At 43.7% G+C, this 10,879-nt stretch overlaps 1 protein-coding gene and 1 pseudogene across 1 annotated transcript in view; both read right to left on the bottom strand.

Annotated features, from left to right (window-relative positions):
• Positions 1-863: 863 nt before the first annotated feature.
• Positions 864-2,363, bottom strand: LOC139408047 (sterile alpha motif domain-containing protein 5-like; annotated as a pseudogene).
• Positions 2,364-8,814: 6,451 nt separating this feature from the next.
• The window catches only part of LOC139407246 (syntaxin-binding protein 5-like), a 126,806-nt gene continuing 124,741 nt past the window's right edge, over positions 8,815-10,879 (bottom strand). Inside the window, exons 22-25 of the mRNA XM_071150849.1 lie at positions 10,350-10,515; positions 10,165-10,276; positions 9,752-9,972; positions 8,815-9,262 (exon numbers count right to left, since the gene is read on the bottom strand). Of these exons, the coding sequence (XP_071006950.1) occupies positions 9,221-9,262; positions 9,752-9,972; positions 10,165-10,276; positions 10,350-10,515 (541 nt within the window). The 3' untranslated portion in view covers positions 8,815-9,220. The remainder of the gene's footprint in view (positions 9,263-9,751; positions 9,973-10,164; positions 10,277-10,349; positions 10,516-10,879) is intronic.

Raw genomic sequence — 10,879 nt, 5'->3', positions numbered from 1 at the left:
CCCCAATCTAATGCTAATTCATGATGCTCCACTCTAAAGCTAATTCATGATGCTACGCTCTAATGCTAGTTCATGATGCTACACTCTAATACTAGTTCATGATGCTACACTGTAATACTAGTTCATGATGCTACACTCTGATACTAGTTCATGATGCTCCATTCTAATGCCAGTTCATGATGCTCCATTCTAATGTCAGTTCATGATGCTCCATTCTAATGCCAGTTCATGATGCTCCATTCTAATGTCAGTTCATGATGCTCCACTCTAATGACAGTTCATGATGCTCCACTCTATTGCCAGTTCTCAACCACCATCTTAGGCCAGAGCCCTGGGGCCTGAGAGCTGAGGACACTAGACAGCTTAGGTCAGTGTGAGTGAACAGCGTTTCCCCAAAGGAAGGGAGGGGAACACTAATGAATAGTAATCAGGTTGTAAATTGCAACCCTCTACAGGAAATTAGAGACTGATTGAAGGCTCCTCATCTTCCTGCACATCATTGATCCTCAGCAGCCGTCACCACAGCAACACTCACTCAGACCTCCCCAGGTTGAACTGAACTCACTAAGCCTGGGACACTTCTGCTCTCTCATCTCGTGTTTGTGATTAGGATAGGCATGAAATAAATCTGATCTATGACCAGTTAGTCACTCGTTACACTGGCACCGGGCCTGACAGGTGTGAGGTGAGGTGTTGATCCAAAGACCGTTTGTTTGTGTTTTGTGGGGTAGGGCCTATTCTAAAGGTTAGATTATGATTGGCACTTCTCTCTGAAGCCCCTGCCCTCAGAGTAGAGGGCTGACATAAACTCATTTTTAGATTATAACGATGTAAAAAATATTGGAAGCCACTAATATATTTCATCATGGTAAAACCAAAGTGACCTTCAAGACAGACTGGGCACTGACCACTGACCGCTCGATCACCTGTAATGGTTGCTTGGGAACCTGAGAGCACACTGCGATGCAGCAGTCACTTAGGTGAGATCAATACAGGGTAGTGTTTCTGTAAGAACATGAGGTCAACAACACAGGACAAAACACACCAAAAACCTTTATGTGACCTGTATACCTTGTTTGAGTATGGTGGCCTGGCAAGGTTGACTCAATCTCTGATGACTTTATCCCTAATCATGATCTTCAGCTTCAGTTTGGGGTAAATCACCAGCTCCCTCCTGTTGCCAAGCGTCAGGTTCCTCTGCGCACCTAGATACGCGCCCCCATTCCTCCCAACCCGGTCACTATTTGGTTCGATCCAAGACTTGGATTTCCAGGAGTTTAGACTCGTACTGGTCCAACAGGTGGTTGTTTGGTGGCGTGGTGGGCATCGGCTCAAGCATGAAATACAGCCCAGCAACCACCTCATCCTCAGCTTTCAGCCTTTGCACCACTTCGTGGATCCTTTGTAGTTGGTGTGGCATGTAGACACCATCGCCTTCCAGATCATAGTAGCCGTTATCCACGAAGGACTCCACAAACTGAGAGAGCCATGGCTACCCCCTCTTGACAGCAGAGAGAAAAAAATTATGTTTTAAAGTTAATTTTCTGCAACTTTGTCATAGGGCGTTTAGAACATGTTGCAGTTGTAAAGCAAGTTTTCTACAGTTCTACACATTTTGGGGTGTTAGTGAATTTTTGTCTATTTGAAAATACATTCCATGCGATTCTACTCATTTTGCCATGGGGCAGATATACATGTTTGCAGTTTTAAAGCTAATTTCCTGAAATTCTACTCATTTTGCCATGGGGCAGATATACATGTTTGCAGTTTTAAAGCTAATTTCCTGAAATTCTACTCATTTTGCCATGGGGCAGATATACATGTTTGCAGTTTTAAAGCTAAATTCCTGAAATTCTCATTTTGCCATGGGGTGGAGAGAAATAATTTGATCAGTTTTACAGATAATTTCCTGCAATTCTACACATGCCATGTTAATGATATCTGAGCAAGAGTGAGTAACCGAATCAATGGAGGTCAGGGCCCCTGGGTATGTGCCCTGCTTGCCCGGTTGGTCATTCTGCTATGATTACCAGACATTTAGATAACTGACTAGACTAACTTAGCAATCTAATAATTGTCAGCTGGCATGGCTAATTGAGTGACTATCAGTGACTGACAAAACAAGAGGAAAACTGCTGATGCACAACCACATTTCCAACTTGCACCTTCTGTTTTCTAGTATTCCAACTCTTGTAAGTTGAGACCTGATTGAGTTCCTAAACTACCCTTCTAGTGGCCAGGGGCCCCCTAGTGGCCAGGGGCCCTAAATGACCAATTATGTTGCTTATGCCTGGAGCCAGCACTGGAGAGAGCTTGAGGGTCTTCAGCCACTCAAACACGATGCTGGGTCCACTGGTGGTCATTTTGGGGAACAAAATGAAGAACAATGTGAAGGAAAAAAGTTCACAGCACTTCGCTGTTTTCCCTCAAACTAATTATTCAGTAAATAACCAGATAAACACTCTCGTAGTGAGTGATTTAGCTTTTTACTAATGAAAATCCTGACAAATGTAGTACCCTCATCATCTAGCTCCATATTCATTGACCAAATGTACCTTTCACACATACTTAAAGTGTTTGCCAGTTACAGGAAAGTCCCCAGTATCCCCACTATGAATAGTCACCAGTATCCCCACTATGAATAGTCCCCAGTATCCCCACTATGAATAGTCCCCGGTATCCCCACTATGAATAGTCCCCGGTATCCCCACTATGAATAGTCCCCAGTATCCCCACTATGAATAGTCCCCAGTTTCCCCACCATGATTAGTCCCCAGTAACCCCACTATGATTAGTCCCCAGTAACCCCAGTATGATTAGTCCCCAGTAACCCCACTATGATTAGTACCCAGTAACCCCACTATGAATAGTCCCCAGTATCCCCACTATGAATAGTCCCTAGTAACCCCACTATGAATAGTCCCCAGTATCCCCACTATAAATAGTCCCCAGTATCCCCACTATAAATAGTCCCCAGTAACCCCACTATGCATAGTCCCCAGTAACCCCACTATGATTAGTCCCCAGTATCCCCACTATGATTAGTCCCCAGTATCCCCACTATGATTAGTCCCCAGTATCCCCACTATGAATAGTCCCCAGTATCTCCACTATGAATAGTCCGCAGTATCCCCACTATGATTAGTCCCCAGTATCCCCACTATGATTAGTCCCCAGTATCCCCACTATGATTAGTCCCCAGTATCCCCACTATGATTAGTCCCCAGTAACCCCACTATGATTAGTCCCCAGTAACCCCACTATGAATAGTCCCCAGTAACCCCACTATGAATAGTCCCCAGTATCCCCACTATGAATAGTCCCTAGTAACCCCACTATGAATAGTCCCCAGTATCCCCAATATAAATAGTCCCCAGTTACCCTACTATGCATAGCTCCAGTAACCCCACTATGATTAGTCCCCAGTAACCCCACTATGAATAGTCCCCAGTAACCCCACTATGAATAGTCCCCAGTAACCCCACTATGATTAGTCCCCAGTATCCCCACTATGATTAGTCCCCAGTATCCCCACTATGAATAGTCCCCAGTATCCCCACTATGAATAGTCCCCAGTATCTCCACTATGAATAGTCCGCAGTATCCCCACTATGATTAGTCCCCAGTATCCCCACTATGATTAGTCCCCAGTATCCCCACTATGATTAGTCCCCAGTAACCCCACTATGATTAGTCCCCAGTAACCACACTATGATTAGTCCCCAGTAACCCCACTATGAATAGTCCCCAGTAACCCCACTATGAATAGTCCCCAGTATCCCCACTATGAATAGTCCCTAGTAACCCCACTATGAATAGTCCCCAGTATCCCCACTATAAATAGTCCCCAGTTACCCTACTATGCATAGCTCCAGTAACCCCACTATGATTAGTCCCCAGTAACCCCACTATGAATAGTCCCCAGTAACCCCACTATGAATAGTCCCCAGTATCCCCACTATGAATAGTCCCTAGTAACCCCACTATGAATAGTCCCCAGTATCCCCACTATGAATAGTCCCCAGTATCCCCACTATAAATAGTCCCCAGTTACCCTACTATGCATAGTCCCCAGTATCCCCACTATGATTAGTCCCCAGTATCCCCACTCTGAATAGTCCCCAGTATCCCCACTATGATTAGTCCCCAGTATCCCCACCATGTATAGTCCCCAGTATCCCCACTATGAATAGTCCCCAGTATCCCCACTATGAATAGTCCGCAGTATCCCCAATATGATTAGTCCCCAGTATCCCCACTATGATTAGTCCCCAGTATCCCCACTATGAATAGTCCCCAGTATCCCCACTATGAATAGTCCCCAGTATCCCCACTATGAATAGTCCCCAGTATCCCCACTATGATTAGTCCCCAGTATCCCCACTATGAATAGTCCCCAGTATCCTCACTATGAATAGTCCCCAGTATCCTCACTATGAATAGTCCCCAGTATCCCCACTATGAATAGTCCCCAGTATCCCCACTATGAATAGTCCCCAGCATCCCCACTATGATTAGTCCCCAGTATCCCCACTACGATTAGTCCCCAGTATCCTCACTTTGAATAGTCCCCAGTATCCCCACTATGATTAGTCCCCAGTATCCCCACTATGATTAGTCCCCAGTAACCCCACTATGATTAGTCCCCAGTAACCACACTATGATTAGTCCCCAGTAACCCCACTATGAATAGTCCCCAGTAACCCCACTATGAATAGTCCCCAGTATCCCCACTATGAATAGTCCCTAGTAACCCCACTATGAATAGTCCCCAGTATCCCCACTATAAATAGTCCCCAGTTACCCTACTATGCATAGCTCCAGTAACCCCACTATGATTAGTCCCCAGTAACCCCACTATGAATAGTCCCCAGTAACCCCACTATGAATAGTCCCCAGTATCCCCACTATGAATAGTCCCTAGTATCCCCACTATGAATAGTCCCCAGTATCCCCACTATGAATAGTCCCCAGTATCCCCACTATAAATAGTCCCCAGTTACCCTACTATGCATAGTCCCCAGTATCCCCACTATGATTAGTCCCCAGTATCCCCACTCTGAATAGTCCCCAGTATCCCCACTATGATTAGTCCCCAGTATCCCCACCATGTATAGTCCCCAGTATCCCCACTATGAATAGTCCCCAGTATCCCCACTATGAATAGTCCGCAGTATCCCCAATATGATTAGTCCCCAGTATCCCCACTATGATTAGTCCCCAGTATCCCCACTATGAATAGTCCCCAGTATCCCCACTATGAATAGTCCCCAGTATCCCCACTATGAATAGTCCCCAGTATCCCCACTATGATTAGTCCCCAGTATCCCCACTATGAATAGTCCCCAGTATCCTCACTATGAATAGTCCCCAGTATCCTCACTATGAATAGTCCCCAGTATCCCCACTATGAATAGTCCCCAGTATCCCCACTATGAATAGTCCCCAGCATCCCCACTATGATTAGTCCCCAGTATCCCCACTACGATTAGTCCCCAGTATCCTCACTTTGAATAGTCCCCAGTATCCCCACTATGATTAGTCCCCAGTAGCCCCACTATGATTAGTCCCCAGTACCATACCAATGCTCTTGTGTCTTAGAGGTCCTGCCTGGCTTCCACTCAAACGAATGGAACTGATATGTGAGTGTTTGCTGCCATCTAGTGAAAATGTTTGATTCATCACTAACTGTGCCTGGAGTCTGGATTCTGGGACTTGACCTTGATGAGATCATCCTGATGCTCAGCTTTAACCCTCAAACTACATGTTACTGTCTGAGGCACACACTTTTAGATATCCCAGATGTTATATCAATGCTGTATGACTATAGCTTCGGCCTCAAGTCAGTACTGTAACCACTGACTTATTGATAAATAATTAAAGGAGCATCACCTCCCTGCAAAGATGACACAATGCATTCACCTTAGTCTTCATGAAGAAACATGGAGAATAACCCAACACCAAAGGAATGCATGTTTTCCACTTTTATTTTCCATTGCACAGTCATTTCTATCTACAGAAGTATTTCTAAATTGTTTGTGGCAGCAGATAAAGTCATAAACATCCATGTGAAATTTGCATAAAACTGTACAAGAAAATTGGCTACAATGAGAAAATACTGCAACCCACTGATAACTGTTAAATCCAGGACAGAAATGGCATTATGGCGGACAGACTCCCTCTTGTGAGTATGAATAATACCAGGTAAGAAGAATACTGTGTACTGAGTGTGTGGGCAAGAAACAACTAACTCAAAGACAAGAGAAAACTCATCGAAAATCTGAAAAATAAAAGAGATCTAGAATGAACGGGAAGGACCTTAATCATTTTTTTTGTAAGTCATTTTTTCTCTTTGGGAGATTGAAGCAGGGCTACCTATCAACAACCACACAACAGTGCATACTAGAACACAGAAAAAGAGACCAAACCTGCAAGTTAGTATCTCCAAAATGAGCCACTTGGAATTGTTACTAGAGTAGAAGGAGAATGCATTAGAAGACAAGCCAGGGAGAGTTGAAGCATGATGTGTGCAGACTGAGACACTGAACATGCGAGGCCGGTCAATGATGGAGCCACATTACACAGAGGTTGCATCATCCTGCTGATGCAGACATCCTCTCCTTGCTGTGGTTAGTGTGTCATTACTGTGCTTGCTGTGTCGTTACTGTGGTTACTGTGTTATTTATTTTATTTTCTTCCCATACTTTCTTGCTGATTTTCCACAATTGATTTGACACAGATTGATTGGTCACCAAAATCAAGCATTTTGAGACATGAAAACAAGTCATTATCGATCATACAGCACGAAAAAATGTCAAAGACCACAAAGTTGAACATTTAAGATAATGTGCTGGTCATAGCAACAGTGGAATGCTCCTATGGTCCTTTTAGGAGAAGGTGCAGGCTACTTAGAAGTTAGCCAAATACCACTTTAGAACTTTTATGATGGGCACAATGTTGTGAATACAATGGTTGTTCCATACTAAAAACTTGCTACCCTCACTAATAATAATCATTTGGTGGGTGCTTATATTTGTCTTATTTCACACATGTACATGTGTGTATTAATATGCATGTGTGAATTGGAAATGTTCGTCTTTTTGCATATCCCACTCTCCTTGAGAAGGGAACCTAGCCCAGTGACCGGGTCAGAATGCACAGTTCCCAAGGCCCCATATAGGCCTATGCCTATTGTATTTTAATTAGTAAAACTTCTGGAATGCCAAGTTGAGTAACGGAACAAGGAAACGAAAGCTAAAGTAACTCTTTGGCGTCATTAAAAATATGGCAGCTGTCCTTGAGTCGCTTGCTTGAGCAACACCCAACACTTTTCCAATTGGTCTTAGATTGTCAAATTATTTACCTATTTACAACAGAACGATAGAGAAGCCTGGCAGAACATTGAAGGACATACAAATGAGTGCTTTCACCACTGAAATAGGGATAGAAACAGATTTCTAAACAACAGACGGTTTCGACACACCACACATATAGCAGCGTCTCTTACATTTAAATAAATCAAATGTCAATAAACAGACCACTCAAACTGACAAAATATTTTACGGACAATTCTCAAGGAAAACTAGAAAAGTTTCAGTCTTCAAAAACGTATGACTTTGCGTGAACGTACATACTGTATATATAGTCCTGCATATTTGAACACAAACAAATAGTTTTATTCCCTTGTGTTAATAGTAATCACCAAGTTCACGTGCACTTCAGGATCACATGTCCATAGAGTATATTTACTCCTGAATATCAATCCAATAGGTCTGGATAGACCAGCAGTGTATAGGCCTACTGGAACACTGACATCTTTCATACAGGGTCACTAACAAGCCCAAACTGTAGCAGATGCTAATGGCATGATGAGGTCAGGGAGGAAGGTAGCATTTACATGTCAAATAAAAGACTTCAGGGAGAGACGAAGACAGTGACAGTCATGCCTCTGGAGTTCTGATCTGTGTCTGACACGTGATATGAAACATTATTGATGGTGACGTGTACTGATCTGAATGATAAATCGATGTATTTTATATCCATGACCTGTTTTTGAATCCAGCCCTTTTTATAAGGATAGCTTTATGGGAGTTTAATAAAGACACAAAACACACTGGCAACATGACCAAATAAAAACACATCATCATTCACAATGTTCACGACAGCTAAGAAAAAGAAAAACAGATTTACAATAACAGAACAAAACAAACAATAAACAAGAAGAGATTAATTAAAGGTAGAGTTAGCGAAATTACATTGCACGAGCAGCACCACAGCTATGGCAATGAGCAAGATACAAGACTTCGCTCTCACATAATCACACACAGTATCTGCTCCTGTGCACGCACGTGTTCGTTTTACAGTATGGTAGCCACGGGACCAAAACAGCTGAGAAGTTGAGCCTCGTGCTCCAAAGCTCTTAGTTGCTGCAGAAATTGACCCATTATGCTGTTTACTTTGTGCATCTACATCATACAGCTGACTCTACCTTTAAAACATGTATAATACAGTTGGGAACGATGTGAAAACAGTGAATCTATATGATGAGGAGAGTCTAGTCGGAGCAAGGAGAGGGGATCCAGTGTACATTGGAATTACCTGTTTTTTTATCCTGCAACTATGATATCACCTCCTGTGACTTTGAGTAGAGCTTCCTTTGCCCCTCACACCACCAGTCTGTCTCCACCTGTAAAGTTGTCCTCTTGATGTTTTGCACTTGACAGTAGTAAGTGAATACAGCTTTGATCATTTATATAGATTTATGTATATATAATTATGTATATATATTCTTTTTTTCCTCTTTTTACATTTAGATTTTTTTTTGTAGTTGTTTCTTCATTGTTTATTTTTTCTCTCAGTTGTGTTTGAATGTGTCTGTTAGTATATGCCCCGGATTGGTTGGAGCAGAGACAACGGCACAGAACATTTTGCCGAATGAGGATGAGGGAACCCCAGAGCTCCAGTCAATCGGCAGGTCACAGATGGGAAAAACAAACAATAACAAAAAAGAGAACACCTCTTTTCTCTCCAGTCCGTTCCTCAGTTTGTAACCTTATGACTGAAGTAAATACAGTATACAACATTGTGCTAGGAATGCGTGTCCCACGTGTCCAGCGGAGGAAGGAGAGATGGAAGGAGGGATGGATAGAGAGATGGAGGAGGGGGGCATGTAGAGTCCAGATGAAGCTATGTCCCTTTGGCTCTGCTCCCCCCTCTCAGATCAGAACTGGTACCACTTCTTGTCTTTGCACTTCAGCATCATCTTTAGAGAGGGGAAAATGGAACACTCGTGTTACAGAAAACTCCCCATTGTCTTGCTCTAAGGGATATTCCGGACACTAACGAATTTGTGTTATTAAACAGGAATTAAATGAGGAATTGGCATGCTCAGCTCAAAGGTTTGTGGTAACAAAAAATATTTGGGTGCAGGGTTCAAAAGCCATACACTGGAAGAAAGGGAAATCCTGCACTCGCTGAAATATTCTTTACGTTTTTATTGTCAGCGTTTCGAGGGCAGCCTTCGCCAGCGTTTGAATGCTAAAGAAAGCTGTTTGCTCTGACCACGTCCATTTGTTCTGACCTCTGCTGCTAAAAAAACAAACATTAAAACGTAAGAATATTTCAGTGAGTGCGGGTTCCTTCTTTTTTCCAGTGTAGCCTCATAATATAGCACCTTCCTACAGGATGAAGTTGCCCCAAGACACTGATCACAGATTAGTTTGATGTTTCGTATCATAATGTAACGTCTTACGTCGTGGGCGTGTTTGCCAAAGGAGTCGGCGCTGGCCAACATGGCAGCCGTCCTCTCGTCCAGCTCGCCCAGTTTCTGCCCTCTCTCATCCAGTGCTATCCGGGCACGCGCCAGGTCGGCCACCACGCCCGAGGCTGCCCCCTTCATGCCCTCCAGGCCCTGAGGACCTGGGATGTGCTGGGCAAGACCACGGGACGCCTTACCCGCCTGCGTCTCACCAACTAGAGGAGAGGGGGAGAGGGGGAGAGGGAGAGACAGAAAGACAAAGAGATAGGAAAAAGAGTGGGAGAGAATGAGATTGAGAGGGAAAAAGAAATGTAGCAAACTTAACACTGAATATATAGATAAAATAGTTTATCTGTGCATGTGTACACTATAGTATGTGTGTGTTATGTTCTATGTGTGTCACTTACATAGTTCCTCTCTGTCCAGGGAAGTTGCTCCTCCCCCAAAAAGGCCCTTGAAGAATCCTCGGTTGGGAGCCTCTGGGGTTTCCACTGGTGTGAACAGTTCTCCCAGCATCTCCTGAAACACACATACACACATTAACACAGTTGTATTACATGTGTGTGAGTGTGTGTATTTACGTGGTCCTGACCTGCAGGTTCTCACAGGTCTCCTGGCTGTATGTGATCCTCTGTATCTCAGTGGGGGAGGTGAGGTACATGGCCTGGCCCAGGTTGGTAAAGCAGAAGGTCCGGGCTATCCGCATGTCTGTCAGTGGCAGGTAGTTTACATCCAGCAACGGTCTCAGCCCCGGCAGACTGCAGACAGACAGAGAGAGAGACCACATACAACACAATGTTACTCAAACACAACATAATTTTACTGAGTGTGTTTTTCATGTAGAAACCTTGAGTCTAACCCTAGCATTCATTAACCTTTTTGGGATAGGGGGCAGCATTTTCACTTTTGGATGAATAGCGTGCCCAGAGTGAACTGCCTCCTACTCAGTTCCAGATGCTAATATATGCATATTATTATTAGTATTGGATAGGAAACACTCCAAAGTTTCTAAAACTATTTGAATGGTGTCTGTGAGTACAACAGAACTCATATGGCAGGCGAAAACCTGAGAAAAATCCAACCAGGAAGTGGGACATCAGAGGTTTCTAGTTTTTCAAAGCT

Source organism: Oncorhynchus clarkii, chromosome 4 (assembly GCF_045791955.1).
Source record: "Oncorhynchus clarkii lewisi isolate Uvic-CL-2024 chromosome 4, UVic_Ocla_1.0, whole genome shotgun sequence".
Lineage (NCBI taxonomy): Eukaryota > Metazoa > Chordata > Actinopteri > Salmoniformes > Salmonidae > Oncorhynchus > Oncorhynchus clarkii.
This window is presented reverse-complemented; position numbering and strand designations above follow the sequence as displayed.